The 21097-nt window shown below is 49.7% G+C and overlaps 1 protein-coding gene across 1 annotated transcript in view; it reads right to left on the reverse strand.

Moving 5' to 3' along the window:
- Positions 1 to 3422: 3422 nt before the first annotated feature.
- Positions 3423 to 21097, reverse strand: part of FCHSD2 (FCH and double SH3 domains 2) — a gene marked incomplete at both ends in the record, with an annotated part of 118657 nt that continues 100982 nt past the window's right edge. Inside the window, 8 exons of the mRNA XM_079544338.1 lie at positions 3423 to 3509; positions 5245 to 5327; positions 6649 to 6778; positions 8125 to 8345; positions 8638 to 8815; positions 8930 to 9013; positions 9480 to 9614; positions 11691 to 11852. Of these exons, the coding sequence (XP_079400464.1) occupies positions 3423 to 3509; positions 5245 to 5327; positions 6649 to 6778; positions 8125 to 8345; positions 8638 to 8815; positions 8930 to 9013; positions 9480 to 9614; positions 11691 to 11852 (1080 nt within the window). The remainder of the gene's footprint in view (positions 3510 to 5244; positions 5328 to 6648; positions 6779 to 8124; positions 8346 to 8637; positions 8816 to 8929; positions 9014 to 9479; positions 9615 to 11690; positions 11853 to 21097) is intronic.

A 21097-nucleotide genomic window follows, 5' to 3' on the forward strand; every position in this document is an offset into this window, starting at 1 on the left:
TATGATGCTCAATCCCCCCGGGCTGCACTGCGAGACTGCTTGGTACAATCAGCACGTCAGCGTTTTCCTCTCTGCTTGTTTTATTGGCTCATTTGCTGCATCCCTGGCTGTTTATTAGCCTCTGTCTTCTTTCTGTTTACCCCTTCTTTTCTCCTTCTGGCTTTGGACCAATCTCTCTGCACTCCCCAGCTCACCTCCCAGCCCGGTGCAGGGGAGCAGCGGGCAGCAAACATCCTTGCAACCCTCCTGTGGATCTGCAACTGGAGGAGCAACGGGGCAACTCTGCGGCAGCATCTGGCAGCATCGCCCGCCGCGCTGCAGGGAACGCTTCCACGAAAGGCTGTTTCCATGAGCAGAGCACTTCAGGGGGAAGAGATTTTCCTGGAGATCACAAGTGCTGATGCAATCGCCTGCACAGGCGTTTGGCTGCGGGGTGTGAGCTGTGGCACGACACGGGGGGAATGGGAAACTGCAGGAAGGAATGCGGTGCGAGCAGCAGGGCAGGACAGCGCCTTCGGAGGAGCGTGAACGGATATAAAGAGCTGAGATTCCACCATGGGAGAGGCTGCAGGAGCTCAGGGGAAAAGGCTAACGGGTGGGGAGGAAGACTGGAGATTAATCCAACACAGATGCGCTGGGGCCAACAGTGCTGCATCCCTGCACCAAGCATCGTTCAAACAGCACCGCGCTGCCGTGTGCTCAGCTGAGAGCCTGCTGAAAGCCCAGGCTTTACCTAATGGAACAACAGCCACCTGTGGGACAGGGACACTGAAAGGAGAGAGCCTGGCACTGGTGGTTGCGTAGGAGAACAGCACTGAGTGCCACAGCACAACAGATCAGCTTGTAAGCTGTGTGCTGCATGGGAAGGGCTCCTCACACAACGGCCAGTCAGCACCACGAAGGGACAACTGCAGGGGGCAGTTACGATCAGCCCCTCTCCCCTTGATGCAATGATCCTAATTGCATAAAGGCCATTAAGCAGCGATTTTGAGAACTGGAGCTCTGTTGCTGGGTCTCTGTTTCCGGCATCGTTTTGTTCCTCGTATAAATACCACCTCAAAATGCCATCTCAGATTGCTTTCAGTATCTGGACGAAAAGCAAAAGATGTAAATTTCTGCGTAAAAGGGTAATAAACCAGAAAAGGATACCCAGAAAAACACATGGGAAGGAAAAGAGGCTGCCCCCATCCGGGCAGGGGTTCAGGAACCATGGAGACGTGGCACTGAAGGACGTGGTGTAGTGGGAAGTGCTGGTGCTGGGGGATGGATGGACTGGATGACCTCGGGGGTCCTTCCCAACCTCTGTGACTCTACAAAGGCCTGCAGCAGTGCCTCGTCTTGGAGCAACGCTGGGGATTTAGTTCCACTTTTTTTATTATTCAACTTTTTATACATAATAAATACAAACTTTTTACAGCCGATAGAAAGAAAGCATTTGCACCGATGCTTTCGGTGTACTGACGCTGTACACGATGAGACGTCGAATGCATGCCCTGTATGAAGAAATCATAGTTAAAAGGAGGCATATTTGTACAACTTTTTTCCTCTCTTTTTTTCTTTTTTTTTTTTTCTCCTTTTTTAAATAAAATTAGCAGCTCTTGCAGAAAATATTTTAAAATACAACTAAAGAGACTTTAAATAACACTTTTCTGAAGTCTGAAAGTCCGCGTATGGAGGACACGCAGAAAACAACTGGCCGAAGGGATGGAAGGTGGGCACTATGGCAAGACTTTGCTTTTCTTCTGCGTTGTGAAGCTTCCGACGTTTTTGCAAACAGTTAAATCTCAATAAAAACATGTTTTGTTTTGTTTTTTAAACTTAAGAACAAGTTTGATAAACACGTAAAAAGACCTCAAACAGATCAACGGGACGAGAGGTGCGAAAGAATAAGACTTCACTGGACAGTCAGCGGCTCCAGAACCCACCAAGGAGCTTTCTTCTCCCAATGGCTGCTGGGGAAGGAGAAGGGCAGAGCTGGAGATGCAGCCCAGACAGGGCTCCCAGGAGGTGCGCAGTCGAGGAGAGAATCTGGCTGGATGGTTGATGTGAACGCAGCCCTCAAAGAGCAGCCCTTGGAACTCAGCTAAAGGCAGAACTGCTGCTGGCGTAGGAAAAAGCGAACACGTAAAGAAGGCATTCATAGAATTCACAGAAGGGAAAACAGCCTTGTGATGCCTGCAGCTTGCATCCCATGGGTGCTGCTCTTCCAACAACAGTTCGCTGCTCACAGATGAAGAACAACCCGCTTTCATCCGCTCCTCCCCTCTCCTCCGACCATTTCTCCCATTTCCTCCCCAAAAAAACCAAGTTTCCTTTCCAGAGGCTTGAAAGTCGTTTTGATATCCTCTCTGTTGTGAGAGAGGAATTTGGGACCGCAGCCCCAGCAGCAGCCTGGAGGTCTGCAGACAGCAGGGAGCTCTGCAGCTGTGCGAGGCTCCTTCTGGAGCTCAATGCTACGGGATTCTCCAATGCAGAACCGAAATATGGCAGGTGTGCGATGCGTAACCTAACTCCAGCCAGCCGGTTTGGTGACAGAGATACATGCTAACGTGGGATAGAAAAGCACGCGGCGGTAACTGGGGTAAGAGTGAGCCAAACACTTCAAAAGCAAAACCCCCAAAATCTGCTAAGGAAAAAAAAAAAAAGAAGCTCAATTTCCAGATCTAGACAAAAATCTCACTTGTCTACCGGTCGGTTTAGGCTATGGAACAAGATGTTGCTACTAATTCAGCACCTCCGTATTAGATACTCTATTACTAAATGTACTGCATAAATATTAATACAAAGAACATTTAGTTCTGCTTAACTGTTAATTATTGAAGAGGTGTGCATTACTGTAATTAACGCTGTATGATCTGCATCACTTTCCCTTACCTATGAGATTATTTTCCTGTTTCTTCCTTCCGTGAGGGCATTAAAGAGGAGCCAGCCTCTCCTTACACTCATTCTTCAGTTCCCTTTTTCACTCCATTAGATCTGATTAATGCCTGATCAGACAAGCAATGCTACTTGAAGAACGGACAGCCTTTAGCACATTCCTATGGCAACAGTAATATACTGTACTAACGCACGTGATGGAAGGGCGCTGTGACTGCAGCAGGAGGCTCCTTCTCAGCCTCTGTGTAAAAATGACCATCTTCAGCCAAGAGAGAAAGCTGCCCGGTGCCGATCCTCCGCTCGCTGCTCGGCCCGCCTGGGTTTGTGCTAAGAGAGGAGGAATGACGTACAGAAAGCGAAACAACAAAAAAAGGCACAACATATTCACGAGCGTGGGGAGGAGTCCGCCACGTCACCGTCCCCAAAATCCTCCCTGTCTCTCGCTCGATTCCAAGTCTTCATCATGCAAAGGTGCCTAAAAACGAGACCGACCAAATCCCGGGTTTGGTCTTGATTGTAGCACTACTGCGGAACGAGTCCAACCGTTACACCAGCGTGATTTCCACGTCCTCAATCTTCTCTGTTGGCCGGCGGTGCTGCTGCTGCGTTGGGGGTGGAGGAGCTGCTCGCACCTGCAACAGCCAGAACCACCACAAAACTCAGCCTTTCTGAGCTCACACGGAGGTGCAGCCCTGTGCTCAGCCCTTGACTCGATGCCAACATGCAGACCGTGGATGGAAGGTGAACGGGGGAGGGGGAAAAGCCCAGCCCCTCCACCTGCACCAATGGACCTCGTGGTGCTCAGCCACAGGGTGGGCTTTGGACACCACACCTGTACCTTACATGGGCTGGCAGTGGCAGGAACGCCGTGAGGAACAAGCAGCTTACTTATATTTAATCAACTGCTGACCTCAGTGGCATATACCTGAAATCCAGTGCTATTTTTATGCTCTGCCACATCAACTCCTTTCCCACTGCTTCTGATGGAGCACTAACAGAAGCTTTAGCGGTGCCTCGTGGAGGACTTTTATCACATGTTGTCAGAATGCACCACAGTGACTTGCTATGAAGAACATGAATTGTGAGGACGAACACCACAACTTCACAAAAAGCTTCACAATGTTTTCGAAACGAAACGTATTTAAAATGCAGCACTGAGAAATGCTTTAAATTGAGACGTGCGACTGCTGTAACGTATTACTCACAAAGTCAGTTCAAATCTACAAAATGAAAGAGCTGAATCAGTCATTTCACCAGAGGCTGAGATAACTTCCAACTCCTCTGTTCCACCCTTCAATATTTAATGATGCAGTGATGTAGCTGCCTTGGGTATCGCAGTGAATAAAGCTAACTCGCTGACTGCTGGAATATTCTGAATATTCATTCATGCTGAACAAAGCTTCTCCTGCAATTTCATTCATTAAAAATGCTAGGAGAATACAAATATTACACCTTAGTGCAGTTTGGTGCAGGACTTTGGAAGTGCCCATCCTTAATTCAGAATTAATCCTAGCAGATGCAAGATTTGCAAGACTGAAGTGATGAAATGTTGCCCCTCCTTTTCTGGCTAGATGTCCCCATGTAGGCAGCAAAGGCAGCACAAAAGATAGGGGACATCACTCTTAAGTGGTTTGAATTCAAAATCCTTAAGTCAAGCGGTCTGGAAATAAACGTAACCCCAAAATGTAACTGCATGTGGTGTCCAAGTGCAGCCAGCACGTGGTGTGGCTGGGAACTCAGCCTCTGGATAAAAAGCAATGGTACAAATCATACCATTAAACTGTTCTGACACTTGTTCCCCAGCTCTTCTGTCGTTCTGCACAGCAGTAATGCATGTGGCAACAACAGAAGTAATCTCCCAAAGCCTGCTGTAAATTTGTTGACTGACGCCTACAGAAGAGATGTAAAATCCTCCTCCCAGGTTAGATTTCACCATCCGTGAAAAGAGGCGTGAAGGTATTACAACCATAAAGGCAGATACAGAAGGGCAGCTTAGATAAAAAGGGGACAGATAAGATTCAAGGTCACCTGTAAACCCAGCCAGGTCTCACTGTTTGAACAAGAGCAGCTTTGCTTTGTTCCAGTGCCCACTTATCTCAAATAGCTCTCGCGTGCCATAGCTTTCTCACACATCTGCAGTATTACCAAAGGGGTGTGGACAGACCTTTCCTCACACCATAATTCTGTGACACTGTATTGCTGCAGGCAGCCATGGGGTTAGCAGAACGCCGAGAGCCAAACGAGCAGGTGCTGAACCCCAGGGCACAGGAACTGCAGGGCTCTGAGTGCCCCCATCTCCCCAGGCTGGGGATATAAACTGGCTGTATCACCCCACAGCATCAACAGAAACCCAGCTCCGAAACTTACAGGTCGCAGTTTGCCGTATGAAGTTTCAGGAGGAAGTCGTGGAGGCTGTGAGAACCCAGGGGACTCCGAGCTGAAGCTGTTTTCTGAAAGGGTTAAGCAACAGCAAATCAGTGCTGAGTGGTGGCTACGTACCAGAATGTGAACTGAGCACTCCTCAGTACGTTTTCTTCTCTTGCTCAGGTTCAGGGGGACTTACAGCTCTCTCAAACTCCTGAAAGGAGGCTGTGGTGAGGGGGGGGTCGGCCTCTGCTCCCAGGTAACAGTGATGAGAGGCGATGGCCTCGTGCCAGGGGAGGGTCAGGTTGGATATTAGGGAGAATTCCTTCTCCAAAAGAGCAGTCAGGCACTGGCACTGCGCAGGGAGCGTGGGGGTCACCATCCCTGAGGATGTCGCAGAGCTGTGGGGAGGTGGCACTGAGGGATGTGGGTAGTGGGCACGGTGGGATGGGGTGGGAGTGGGGATCTGAGAGATCTGTTTTAACCTTAATGATTCCACGATTCATTACATACTATGAGCCGACTTTGAAGGGGTAATGTGCAGAGTATTTTCTCTGCTAGTGGTATGTATTACAATACAAGCAGTGTTTACACAACACTGGTGCCCTTCAGGAGTCTCATTCTGTCTCTGAGTGTGGCTTAGAACCACAGAATGGCTGAGGCTGGAAGGTGACTGGTCCATCTGCTGAGCCCAAAGCAGGCTCCACCACAGCACGCAGTCTGGGACCACGTCCTGTTGTGCTCTGAGCATCTCTGAGGATGAAGACTTCATAATCTTTCTGGGTAACCTGCTCTGATGTTTGATCACCTTCTCAATAAAAACACAAAGCAAAATCTTTGTGTGGCATTTTCAGTATTTCAGTTTTTCCTGTTACTTTTTGTCCCTTCACTCCTGAGTACGACTCCACCTCTTTCATCTGTTTAAGAGAATCCTAGAATTTTGGTTTGGAAGGCACCTTTAATGGTCATCCTGTCCAACTCCCTGCAACGAACTGATAGATCAGGAGGCTGTGGATGCCCCATCCATCCCTGCAGGCATTCAAGGCCAGGCTGGATGTGGCTGTGGGCAGCCTGGGCTGCTGCTTGGCGACCTGCACACAGCAGGGCTTGGAGCTGGATGAGCGCTGTGCTCCTTTGCAACCCAGGGCATGCTGTCATTCCATGATTCTGTGATCACCTTCCTCCCACAGCCTTCTCCTGAGGCTGAACAGTGCCAGTTCTCAGCCTTCCTCTGTATGACAGATCCCTGTGCTGGGCTCGGCCACCACATCAATGCCTACTGCAAAGTGAGCACTGGGCAGAGGAGGCTGCACCGTTCTGAGCAGAGGAGAAGGATCACCTCCAGTCTGCTGCCTGCCCTTCCTACTGCAGCCCAGGAAATGCTTCTTACACTATCACAACACTCACCGTTAGTCGACGGCGACCTGGGGAAGTACTGGGAGCCTCTTTTGTCCGGGCTGTGGAAGGGGCTGGTGGGAGGCTGGTCGTACAGCGGCAGCGGCGGAAGGGTGTGATTCGGCTTTGGGGTGGGGGACACCTGGGAATGGAGAGAGGTGCTGCTGAAAGCCCAGCTCCTTACACACACCGAGGCATGGGAAGCCTTCTGAGGCAACAGCATGCCTGGAACTTTTGTCTAGAGAAAAACTGTTAGAAGGGCCAGGGTCCATTTGAGAAGGAAATGCAAAATAGCAACCCTTAACTCTAACTCAAAAGAGTAACCCTTAACACCGACTCAAATGGTAATTCTTTCACCCTAACCCAAATGGGTAACCCTTTACCCTAAGTCAAATGGTAACCCTTTTACCCTAAGTTAAAAGGGTAACCTTTAACCCTTAACCCTAACTCAAATGGGTAACCCTTAACCCCACCCCAAGTGGGTAATCCTTAACTCTAACCCAAAGGAGCAACCTTTAACCCTGCCCTAAAGGGGAAACCCTTAATCCTGACCCAAAACGGTGGCCTTTAATCCTTAATAATACCTAATACCTAATGGGTAGCCCTTAACCCTAAGCCAAAAGGGTAACCCTTAACCCCGAACCCACAGTGAGTGCATGTGGTGTCTGTCAAGCTGTGAATGTCTCTCTGGTTACCACCAACAGGCCCAATACTTAAGAGAAGCAAAGCTTGGTCAGAGCAGAGAAGCTCTGAGCACGTCCAGCAATGCAGCTGAATATACTCCTCATTTTTAAGGGTCTCAAAGAATAAAAACAGTGGGACAATGTCAGCAGGACATGTGGAAGCCCAATGTCCAGCACCACAGATAGAGATGAGAATGTGCCTGATTTTCTAATGAAATGCAAGGTTACAGAACTGCAAGGCAGTAAATGCATGGGTCAGAAATGACTGTACTACAACACCTGCAGTTCTCCCTCCCAAAAGTTGAGAAGACACAGATCAGAATTAAGCATGAAAACACTACATTAGAGCTATGGGAGCTCCACAGTTCTCTGCTTGCCGGGTTCTGTTTGATGTTTCACTCTGTGCCACGAATTCATTACAAGAAGCAGACAGAATTTTCTCCTTGGCTCATTTCCTTTCTACTCAAATACTTCCCTTTATTCACAAATGTGTTACGTTTGCCAAAACACATCAGTTGCCAATTATTAGGCTGGGTAAGAAGCTAAAAGGTAAGCACTCTTTGTTTTTGTCTTTTTTTAATTGGTTGCTTTTTATCTGCTGAAGAAACAGCAGATCTTCCCAGTCCTGCAAAATCCCCCACATTGGTTGATATCTGCACCACAGTTTCATAACTTATAGGACATGAACAGCCAAAGAAAAAGCTCCAGATTGCCAACATTCACCTAGGAGTGAGAGGGGTTGGTGTGTACAAGTTGGATTTCCTACAGGAAAATGCCCCAAGCAACACCTCCCGCCCTCACATACCTGAATATCTCCAATCCACTGAGCCTCTCCATTTTCTGAGGCTGTCAGCTCTTCAACTAACACCGATGGGAACACCCCAACACGCCCATTGAATTCTCCTTCCCAAAAGCCATCATCATCCTGATTCTCCTTGTTCAAGATGCGGATGATGGCTCCTTCTGGGAAGGACAGCTCGTCATCGGTCTGCCCCTCGTAGTCGTAAAGTGCTTTCACAAAACAGACTGAGGAACGGACAGAGAAAGAAAAAAAGAAGGGTTATCAGCACCAGCCTGAGGAAGAAAAGCCAACAAGTATGATATACAAAACTGCTGAGTCAAACTATTTCAGTTTTCTCTAGTTTAGTTAATCTACGGGCTAGCCAAGTATGTTATTATGCTGATTCTTGCAATTAGAGAGATGGTTATTAAGAACAGTTGTACTCAGACAAAGGTCAAAAATAAGAAACTCTCACATCCAAATCTGACGTGCAGAAGGCAAGCTTTACTCACTATTTCCTTCTCAATGAACACTCACCACTGGAATCTCCATTCAGGCTGCCCGACACCAGGTCAGCCTCTGTGGAATTGTTGGAGGTGTGGGACCGACTGTCCAGTGCAGCAAGGGACTGCAGCATGCTCAGCAGGCTGCTGGATGTTGGGAACTGCAGGTACTTCTCAGGGACGTAGCCCACCTGGCCGGCTTTATTCCTTGCCTGCAGATCAAGAAGACCAGAGGAGCTCAGCTCTACCTGCCCTGCTCAGGGCTTCTGTCCCACAGCCCGATTTCTAAAAAGTAATATTGAAAACAGCCTCAGAAAAAGCGGTACCTTAACCCAGTCTTCCATGTCTCCATCTTCAATCACCTCCAGTACCTCGTGTTCCTCTATGGTCAATTCATCTGGCTGAGAAGCCTGAAAAACGTAACAGGAAAAAGAGAAAATGCAAACATTTTCTTATGATGTAACATACTTGAACTTGAGGGTTCTTCTGACTGCTTTCTTCACTCTTGGGGACTGATGGAAGCAGCTCGGATACCACCAGCCTGTTGAGCCCAATTTACCTTGGTAGCCCTCATTACTCCACCCTCTGCCTGCAGCTGCCTTTGGTAAGGAAGAGCTGTGATTCACAGCAGCCCCAGCAGCACTAGCAGAGGTAAAGAGCACAAATGTGGCTTTTCAGCAAAGCTGTAACTCAGCATTCCAGGACAAGGAGGCAGGCAGGGCTGTTCTGCATGCTTCAGCTTCACACAGACTGCAGGTTCTGCACTACAGCTCCATGTTTCTCACAACGACTCATCAGTTGCAGCTCTTATATGCTCACTGTGCTATTTGTTTTTCTAATCAGACAGAAATTTTAGAGAAAAATAATATCACAAACCTTATAGGAATAAACGACTTTGCAGGTGAGAGGGTAATTTCTAAGAGTACCAGAAGGACTAGAACTGCTGTCATCAAAAACATCCATGCTGTCCTCAAACTCTTCACCTTCTTCCTTCTCTGCATCAGCATTGATCTATTAAAAGCAAGGTTCATCAACTTCAATGTGAAGGCAAAGCAGACGTCAAACAAAAATAAATGAAGCAATAATAAAATGAGCCAAGCAACACTTTGCATTTGTTGCCCTCCCTGTGCATGGTCTGTATCATAGAATCGTGGGATCACTAAGCTTGGAAAAGACCTCTGAGGTCACCAAGTCCAATCTGTCCCAGCTGACATGCACTGTGGAATAAGGTATCGTGTCCATGAAGAGCTGGTTGTGAAACATCTGCTCCGAGTGTGCTAACACGAGAAGGGAGACCAAAATGCCTCTTTCAGTATATTTTGGTTGTCTGTCCTTGGAGATGCAGAGACCTTGAACCACCTCAGCTCTGACCTGGCTGTCCAACTTTGAGGAGCATAAAATAGATGCCAAAATGTCATGAGAATTCCCTACAGAAGGACCCCAGAAAGGCCTCCACTGCTGATTCTGCAATCTACACTGTGTTCCATGCAGGCTGCTATCCAGTGACATTCAGACCAGTAGGAACCAGCAACCCAAAGGCTGGAAGATGCCACGGCCCCTCACACTTTGAAATATCCACTTCCAGGAACCAACTGTGAGCTGTGGACTGTGGATGCCCCATCCCTGCAGGCATTCAAGGCCAGGCTGGATGTGGCTCTGGGCAGCCTGGGCTGCTGGTTGGTGACCTGCACACAGCAGGGCTTGGAGCTGGATGAGCGCTGTGCTCCTTTGCAAGCCAGGCCATTCTATGAACTTTTTGGCTCTGCAGTGCTGCACTTCTATTGCAGAAATGTTTCCTAGAAGTGGGCAGTTGGAAATCATGGCGAAGGCAAAACAAAGCACAAACTCCATAAAAACACCATTCTCTCCTGCTTTTTAAATGAATTCCATATGTACAATGCATTTGATGTCCTGCAAGCAGCACAAAGGTCTCTCAATTACATTACATGTAACAGCAGCGCTGTATTTCCCAGATGGCACTGAAATTCAAAATGATAATCAACTTTTTGGGGGGCTGTTAAGAGCAGGAAAAAGAAAGAATTCCTTTCCAAGATTTTACATTTCATCGTTCTATTGGAAAGTCAACCAACAGGACGTGTAAGGAGATACAGCTCCTTCTGAGTACTGCACCATACAGAGGGACCAAACCATCAGGGCTGCCCTCCTCGCCTCCATTGCTTAATTGGAAGTACACTGAGAGCACAAACTGTGACACGAGGACAGCAAGAGCTGCCTTTGGAGCACTGACTGCTGCCTGCTTGCTCTTCAAGGCTGAAGTGAAAGTGCTGCTTGTCTCCGGCCACAGTATTTCAACAATAATTGCACCCAATGTAATTTCTGCAGCAGTTCTAAGAATTCCATCTACAGCTTGTCCTTGCCTGGCCTGCCAAGGTCAACAGCAGCTCCTTCTTACACACAGGAGCTTATATAAGTGTAGAAAGGGAATGTGGGAGTCAGCCTGCAACCTCCTGCTGATGGTAGGGGGATGGCACTGGCTGCAGGGCAGAGGGATGGGAGCACCCAATGTGCCCAGCAGGAGCTGGAAGAGGTGGAGAAAAAGGGAGAAGAAAGGGAAAACTGCTACTACACACCATTAGCATCCTATCACAGATATCATGGAACTCAAATAATAGCTCAAACAGGGTGGTGAGGTCCTGGCACTCCTGCCCAAAGCTGTGCTGCCCCATGCCTGGAGGTGCTCACGGCCACGGATGGGACCTCGGGCAGCCCGAGCTGCACCAAGAGGTGCAGTCAGGTATTTAGCACACCTCAAATCACAGAATGGCTCTGGTTGGAGGGAGCCTTGAAGGTCATTCATCCCCCCATCCAACCCCCACAGCTCAGGCTGCTCAGGGCCCATCCTCAGCTTCAGGCACCTGCAGGGATGGGCACCCACAGCTCTGGGCAGCAGTGCCAGAGCTTCACTGCCCTCTGAGTAAAGAACTTCCTCCTCACATCTGACCTAAATTTCCCCTCTTTTATTTTAAAGCCACTCTCCCTTGTCCTATCACTGTCAGACCATGTACAAAGTCGCTCCCCCTCTGCTTGGAAGCTCCCTTTAAGTAGTGGGAGGGGATGGGGCCATACCAGGTGTGCAGAGCCGTTGTTGGTCACCGAGGGCAGGCTGGCCCAGCGCTCGTTTTCCAGCTCCTCCATCACCTGGTTCATTGCACTTTTTAGCCACGTATCCACAGAGACCCCGATCTGCTTCAGGAGATCGAGACGGGCTTCTGCTTTCAGCTTAATGATCTGCGGAAACAGAAGGGTGAGAATCAGAAATGTGTCAGGATGACATTTCACTCCTTGCCCCAGATCACACGCTCTCGTTTTATTAAGGGTAGATAACAGGAGGACAAGGGGAAATGGTTTGGAGTCGAGGGAGGGCAGCTGGAGGTTGGATGTCAGGGGGAAGTTGTTTAGAGAGAGAGTGGTGAGGTGCTGGAACAGCTGCCCAGAGAGGCTGTGATGCCCCGTCCATCCCTGGAGGTGTTGGAGGCCAGGTTGGATGGGGCCCTGGGCAGCCTGGGCTGCTGTGAGATGGGGAGGTTGGTGGCCCTGCATTGGTGGGGGGTTGGAGCTTCGTGTCCTTGAGCTCCCTTCCAACCCAACCATTCTGTGATGCTGTGATTAAGAAAGTAAGTCAGAAAATAAACCACCAGATCTTTAGGTGTGACTTTCATTCTGCTGACCACCTAAATGCACCTAAATTTCTCCTTTGAAACTGACCAAAAAGGTGATTCTAAAACATTCAAACAACAAAGCTGCTTCTGTGAGACATCAGTTTTATGTCTGTTTGGAATAAATGTGATTTTTAAAAAAGCAGAGAAGCCAACAGAGTAAAATTTATTATTGTGAAATGTATTTTTATAAGGGTTTACTGCATACATGGAGAAACATTTCCCATGGGAAAGGCCAGCACCACGCAGCCAGGAGAGGTTCCCATTTCTGCATGCGACCAGCCTTTAGGTCAATGATTAACATCTATGTAAATGATGGTCACAGAAGCAAGAAATTGTGAAGAAAAAAAGATTTATTAAACTTCACCACTCTGCTTTGCTCAAGATTCTCATTTAAGAAGTTCAGAGATTGATCCACCAACCAGCAGCACACTTAGAGGACAAAACCTTGCAAGCTGTGAGCCAAATTCTGTAAATATTTACAAAAGCAGTGCCTATGGAGGTTTGAAGGGAGAAGGCTTAGTTGGCTTTAGGGTTTCAGGATGAGTGAAACAGGCATTTTACCCTCTGTTGGTCCTAGGAAGGCACTTCCTTTTGCCCTTATACTATGGTTTGTAGATTTTAAAGCTGTAAGACCATGGGAACAATAACTTTAAATTAATAATTAACCTTTCTTTAGGGAAAAAACAATGCTTCTAGGAATGCTTGTCCAACAGAGAAGAGGATTTCTCACTAAATGAAGCTGCACAGACACACTTCTAAACGAAAAGCATGAGCAGAGAAGAGTCACACCAAAAAGCTGAAACTGGGGATGCCAGTCTGTGCACGTAAACACACCTCGTGTCTGCTAACTGCAACAAAACCCCTTTGGAACCACTTGTGCTTTGAGAAAAGGTGATGGGGAACTCCGTGGTACCAAGTGACAATGAGCACAGCTCCTGCCCCATCTGGATGCTCTCAATTACCTGCAGCCCTCACCCCAGAGGGACACTGGCCAGCAATAGAGATGGATGGATGGATGGATGGATGGATGGATGGATGGATGGATGGATGGATGGATGGATGGAGGGATGGATGGAGGGATGGATGGATGGAGGGATGGATGGATGGATGGATGGATGGATGGATGGATGGATGGATGGATGGATGGATAAATGGATGGATGGATGGATGGATGGATGGATGGATGGATGGATGGATGGATGGATGGATGGATGGATGGAGGGATGGAGGGATGGAGGGATGGATGGATGGAGGGATGGATGGATGGATGGATGGATGGATGGATGGATGGATGGATGGGTGGGTGGGTGGATGGATGGATGGAGGGATGGAGGGATGGATGGATGGATGGAGGGATGGATGGATGGATGGATGGAGGGATGGATGGATGGAGGGATGGATGGATGGATGGATGGATGGATGGATGGATGGATGGAGGGATGGAGGGATGGAGGGATGGAGGGATGGATGGATGGATGGATGGATGGATGGATGGATGGATGGATGGAGGGATGGATGGAGGGATGGATGGATGGATGGATGGATGGATGGATGGATGGATGGATGGATGGAGGGATGGATGGGTGGATGGATGGATGGATGGAGGGATGGATGGATGGATGGATGGATGGATGGATGGATGGATGGGTGGAGGGATGGATGGATGGATGGATGGATGGATGGATGGGTGGATGGATGGATGGATGGATGGATGGATGGAGGGATGGATGGATGGATGGATGGATGGATGGATGGATGGATGGATGGATGGATGGATGGAGGGATGGATGGATGGAGGGATGGATGGATGGATGGTTGGATGGATGGATGCAGGGATGGATGGATGGATGCAGGGATGGATGGATGGATGGATGGATGGATGGATGGATGGATGGATGGATGGATGGATGGATGGATGGAGGGATGGAAGGATGGAGGGATGGAGGGATGGATGGATGGATGGATGGATGGATGGATGGATGGATGGATGGATGGATGGATGGATGGAGGGATGGATGATCGCTAGATATCATCCTGGGACAAAGTAACCACTACCAATTTGTCTTTATATTCTGGTGCTGTATTACGGCATGAAGACTTTTTGTGTGCTGTCAGCACAAGTTGCACAGAACTGCTCAGCCTGCTTGTTATGCTGTTTTACCTTGTTATGCAACTTCCAATTAGCTCAAGTTATGCAACAAACGTTAGTCTATGCATGTTGTAAACATTTGTATCTCCTATTAGCTCTCAGCCCGCTGTAAACCATATTGTTTGTACCAACTTGTTAGCTAAAATAAACAAGCTGCTCCAAGCTGCTTGGCTGTAGTTGCTAGGAGTTTTTAAGTCAAGGTATGCAATAAATGCAGTCGAGCTCCCTCCCTCTATTTACACACAGTACACTTAATATTCAACAAATGCTCGTTCCAAACCACAAATGTTTTGAGTTCCATTCCATTGCAGACAAACCATAAAAGTGCTTAAAGTGTTAGGTCAGGTCTGCACTTGAAAGATGTATAACACTATTTACCAGCAAATGCATGTATGTTTTTTTTCCCCCAAATGTCTGTACTGGTAGACCAGAGCTAACAGCTTCCTACCTATGCGTGTATATTAAAAAAAAAAGCCAGACAGTAATATAACCTTATTCTGCTCCTTGTGCAGGAACAGCTACATATTTAAAGACACGACCACTTCTTTCAAACATCACTACGCCCAAACTGGCTGTGGCAAAGTAGTATAATGATGATGCCAGAAGCTGGAGCCCCAGCTTGGGGCCTGGAACCCCACCATGCAAGGACCCACCTTGCACATAGGGCACAGCTCCAGTTTGTCCCATCTTCTCTTTTGGTTTTGGTGTGGGAATGGAGCCAGAAAGCCACGCACCAGCACCGAAGACAGGGGATGCTTACAGAAAATCACCAAGGACTGACTGACCTCTGCTAACAGGAACTTGCAGACTTGAAAACATGTTTAACCAAGCGAGCGCTGACATTCCCCACAACACCAAGTGTCTCCAGGAAGGCAGCTGAGCTCTGAAAGCACTGGAATGCTGAAACCCAGCAGTCCCTGCAAGAGCTGGACGCTGCCCAGATTGCATCGTTATTAAGCTTCACTGCAGGACAGATATTTTCCTACTTAATAGTGAGATTGCTATTTACTGTTGCTATTTACCAATTACTATTTAATAGCTGAGGTCTGGAATTTCGTTATGTTCATTTAGAATTGTCAGCCACCCACAAAGCTTATGAACAGGGTTTGGGTGGCTCCCGCTTCCCTCTGCTCTCCTTCTGCCTCAGCTGACGGCACGTTACAAGAAGATGAAAGGAACAAAAAGTTTACCAAAATATCAATATTATCTGTTTCTCACATACCTACCCTTGCTCTACATGGAAGAAGAGCTTTGTTTATTTACTGTTCCAGTCTTAATTAAGAGAAGACTTTAAACCTACAGCTCGCACGAGATGAAGATAAACAACTGCTTTGGAACTCATGGCAACCAAACCCAGCAGAATATATTACACTGCTCTTTTCTGTGCCCAGAAAGAAAAGGGGTCATAAGAAACCGGGTGCCCTTTACATCCCACAAACAGCTTGGTTACAAGTCCTTTGAATGGGTTATAAAAATGTTGGGGTAACAACAATAAGCAAACACAGAAATGCAGCCAAGCCAATCGAATGCAGTCCTGCCAGCATTCTGTTGGCTCAATTTTGAATGGAGCTTCCTAGAAGTAAAGTTGCTTTATTTTCCATCACTTTTCAGGTAGCAGAATAACATCATGACCCATGAGCGAGGCCACAGCCCAGGCTGCTCCCCTCCTGCTGTCACAAGACAGGATTTAACTGTTTTAGGTATGGGCTACACTTACAAGCATGTACAGGTATTTAAATTGGATGACATTAGGATTATAAATGGACCTAAACAATCCTTCATGAAAAAACATTTAATGCTACTGCAGTATTTTTCTATTGGTAAGAACGAAATCGTTAGCAAGTTGGATCCTCTCATCTGGCAAATTGTTTTAACCAGGAAGGAAAATCCATGGAAAGGTTTTGGCTAAGTAAGGTATCATCTTAATTGTTTTTCCCTGTTAGAGAAACTCATGTTAAAATTTCTTGAATTAAAAAGGTATAAAATTCAACCATTCTTTTAATGGGAACCAGTGTATCACTTAAATTCTGGGCCACCAGAGTTGTATGCCCCGTGTAGATGGAACTATGAGTACAGTCAAAATAAGTTCTGGAATGGCAGTAATTTCTCAAAACCAAGCATCAGCCTTCCCCTGCAAATGGGTTTTAAGCCATAGCTCAGTGCTGGTAAAGTTGGGATGTGCAAGCAAATCTGAGAAACCAAACCCAAGAATGCAAGGAATGGAACTTTCACAGCCATGTTGCCCTAAAAGATGTCTGGGGTGGAAAGGCAGCCACGCCAACAACGCCCCACTCCAAAACATCCCCATCCAGCAAAGCTCAGCCAAAACTGGGATCCCTGAGGCACAACGTAGAGCTCTGCCCTGCGGAGCTGGAACTGGAGCATCTCTGATGTCCTTCCAACCCCCGTTGTTCTGAGCACAGAGCATCCATCTGCAGCTCTGTAAGCAGCACCACATGGTGCCAGAGACCCAGGGAACCCGGTAAGCATGCTCTCGTTCCTCCTCCAGCCTTTCATCTCCTCTGCCTTTGCCACAGCCCAAAGCTTGCACTGGCTTCTTGTGAATCCTGGCTGCTGCAGCCCCCGGCCCCCTGAATTCACCCCAAACCACTATTTCTAGTCGGCCAGCCTGGGAATGAACTAACAGCTGGCCACGCTCCATCCCAACACTGAGCCTTCCTGAAGCAGAAGGACGAGTAGGGAGTTTTGACATATTACAACAGTTAATTTCTATGCTCACTATCCTGCCTGGCTGCATACAGCCAAACCAAGAGAGGCTGCTGGGGCTGAAACAAGCAGGAAATGAAACATGGATCACACGTTGTGGGAGAGGACGGCTGCGTTAACGAGGTGGGGCGAAGCTGGGCATGGAGGGAGCCCACCCAGCAGCCCCAGCCTCGGCAAGAGGCTGGTTTTCTCTGAGCTCCAATACATAAAAACGTGATTACAAAGCTGGGAAAGGAGGTGGTGGGGAAAGAGGAATGGAGAAGCGTGTGGGATTTTGTTGGGGTCACGGAGTTGTTCCCAGGTAGCTGAGCTGAATGGAAATTACCCAAATTCTCTAAGTCATAGTGTGCATATAAAATGTGTGCACACAAAACTGCATTCCTGCTATGAATACCAGAATATTTTCCATAGTCAGAAGATTCAGAGAGACTGCCCTCAAGCAGAGAGAGCCTCCAAGGCACACCTTGTGCTCGAGCACACAGACCCAGGAAACAAGCAGTGTGATGTCCTCAGAGCCTGGACTGATCTGTGATCCTGGCACCAAGCAGGTCTCTCTGAGTTGGAGTCCTACAGCAGCTATTCCTCAACTTGGCCAACCTCATTTCCTTCTAGGATCCACTGACCCACCTGGAGGATGAGGCAAAGGCTGCTGATGGAGTCTGGTCGACTTCAGCACAGCCTTGGGCACCGCCTCCCACAGAATTCTCCCAGGCAAGCAGCAGCCCGTGGCTGGGACACGTGCATCTGGGGGTAAAGAACTGGCTGAGGGCTGGGCCCAGAGAGCGGAGCTGCATGGAGGCACATCCAGCCGGCAGGAGGTCACCAGTGCTGCTCCCCAGGGCTCGGTGCTGGGGCCTGTCCTGTTCAGTGTCTTCCCTGAGGAGCTGCATGAGGGCACTGAGTGCAGCTCAGGACGTTTGCAGATGGCACCACGATGGGTGGAAGCATCCATCAGGAAGGGCCTACAGAGGGTTCTGAACTGGCTGATGGCTGGGCCGCGGCCAATGGGATGCAGTTCAACAAGGAGGCAGGGCACGAGGCTGCTCCTTTCTGCCTCCCTCTCTGCCTTGCAGATGGCCATCCAGACCAACATGGAACCAGAGCAGGACACACGCCTCTCCTCAGCTCTCTGACCGGTCTCCACGCTTACGGGACAGACAAGCCAGCCACAAATGTTACCCTTTCTCAGTCCTGAAGGACCTTGGCAGCTCCCCAAGATCCCCCTGCCCACACCCCAGCATTTCATACCGCTTTGCTGAGCCCTGGCCCCAATGCAGGTGCTGGCACTGGAATTACTGGACCAAGGATGGAAGTTTAGGAGCAATGAGACTGACAGCCTTCCTGCCTCGACCACCAGACGACCACCGAGAAGATAACACTGAATTAAAGACTCATGTAAAAACCTTCAGAATAATCTTTCTCATTCCTTACACCCACAGTGCTTCTTCCATCTCATCACATCCAAACCGTGAGCTCTCAGGGGGGTTGCCTTATTGTCACCATCTCTTTCTACTTATGCACCTGTATGTCATGGTATCACAGAATGGTTTGGGTTGGAAGGGACCTTGAAGCTCACCCACTCCCAACCCCCTGCTGCACGCAGGGACACCTCCCATAGCCCAGGTTGCTCACAGCCCCATCCAGCCTGGCCTTCAGTGCTTCCAGGGACGGGGCATCCACAGCCTGGCTGGGCAACCTGGACCACTGTCTCACCACCCTCACAGGAAAGCATTTCCTCCCAATCCCTACTCTAAACCTATCCATTGAGGCACATTTCCCTACTGCGCTTCTCTTATCCTGCACCTTTGCTGCTCTCTTACTGCCCTGGCAGCCAGCTCAGGTCCACAGCATCCATTCCCATCACCAGCCTCAAAGCGGGATGCACTGAGGATCCCCTCCCTGGCTGCTTGCAATCCAAGCCCCCCGATTACATGGCAAAGCTGGATGCCAAAGATGGCCTTCCTCTTCTCACACACCGCGCAGTGACGCTCATGCTGCCATGGCCAAAGCACCATCAGACACTCCGGGATGAACAACGCATCATTGATTGGACGGACGGCGCAAGGCAGCAGCCCCACGCCAGGCAGCACCAGCCCTGCTATGGCACGGCCACGTTGCCAGGGGCAGCCAGCAGCTCCAGGAAGCCCCCTGCAGCCGGCACAGCCACGTCACAAGAGCACAACGCTGGGGGGGCTGTGTTCCAGAGCCAGCTTGCTGTCACAGCAGCCCGGAATGCTGAGCACAAGGGCAGTGCCAGCCCCAGAGCGCCGCCGAGGACCGAGGGAGCCAGGGCTGTGGCGGGCAGGAGCAGCCCATGGCGATGGATGGCGCCGCTCCTCCTCTGCCTCACAGCCACACGCGGGGACAGGGACACAGCAGGACGGCGAGACGCTCCTGTGCTCACCCACACCACAGATAAGTCGCTCCCAAACTGCAGCCCGCCTCGCTCCGGCGGGACCCTGCCAGCTCCCCGTGCTTTCCCTTGCCCTGCCCCAATGTTGGGGGCTGCTGTGCTGAGTCCTGACCCCACTCCAGGTGCTGCCACCGGACCTGCTGACTGCAGTGGCCTTTCCTCACAGCCCTGGGGACAGCAACCCGGTGAGCAGGGCTGTGCAGGGGAGGGCAGCACAGGGCACCAGGGCAGGAGGCTGCTGGCTTCTTCCTTCTTTCCCTTCTCACTTGCAGATGGACAGCCCCCCAAAAATGACACCACACGACCCAAAGTGCTGCAGCTCAGCCCTCCAAACTGCTGACCTACAGAAAAGATAAGTCTGCTCCAAACTGGAGCCTGTCGTGCTCCTACAGGATCACGGAGTCTCCCAAAAATCCCCCTGACCTCAACCCAACATTTGGTGCTGCTTTGCTGAGTCCTGACCTCACTCCAGGTGCTGGCACCAGACCTGCAGACCGCAGTGCCTGTGTCAACGTGGCATTGGTGACCCCAATGGCCAAGGAAACCATTTTCAGAGCAGCAACCCGGTGAGCAGGGCTGTGCAGGGGAGGGCAGCACAAGGAAGAGGGCAGGAGGCTGCTCCTTTCATCGTTCTTTCCCCTCTGCCTTGCAGAAGGGCATCCGCTCCAAGATGGAACCAGAGGAGGACACGCACCTGTCCTCAGCTCTCCATCTGCTCTCCATGCCTCCAATACAGCCCTGGGGACACAGGCAGCCCCACACGGCCATGGAAATGGCTGGCACAGCAGCAACCCGGTGAGCAGGGCTGTGCAGGGGAGGGCAGCACAGGGCACCAGGGCAGGAGGCTGCTCCTTTCTGCCTTCCTCCCCTTCGCACTTGCAGATGGACAGCCCCCCCAAAAATGACACCACACAACCCAAAGTGCTGCAGCTCAGCCCTCCAAACTGCTGACCTACAGAAAAGCTCCAAACTGCAGCCTGTTGTGCTCCTACAGGATCAGGGAAGCTCCCAAAATTCCCCCTGACCTCACCCCAACATTTGGTGCTGCTTTGCTGAGTCCTGACCCCACTCCAGGTGTTGCCACCAGTCCTGCAGACCGCAGAGCCTGTGTCAAAGTGGTGTTGGTGACCCAAATGGATAAGGAATCCATTTTCAGAGCAGCAACCCGGTGAGCAGGGCTGTGCAGGGGGAGCAGCACAGGGCAGCAAAACAGGAGGCTGCTCCTTTCTGCCTTCCTCCCCTTCTCACTTGCAGATCGACAGCCCAGTCAGGACCTGCAGTGCTGCACACATCAGCGCCTCCAGGAACCACATGGATTGTGTGCAACAGAACTCTGAAGATGAGGACGGAACAAGAGGCTGAAAGGGATGGATGGGCCCAACTCCGAAATCCCACAGACACCACGTCCAGAAGAGAAGGAAGCACCGTAACCGAGCGCTGCTGAGGCCGGCATGGAAGTTTAGGAGCCACCAAGACTGTCAGCCTTCCTGCCTCCACCCCAGGCGACCACGGAGAAGCTGGCACA

The sequence above is a fragment of the Tetrao urogallus genome (assembly GCF_951394365.1).
Source record: "Tetrao urogallus genome assembly, chromosome: 1".
Lineage (NCBI taxonomy): Eukaryota > Metazoa > Chordata > Aves > Galliformes > Phasianidae > Tetrao > Tetrao urogallus.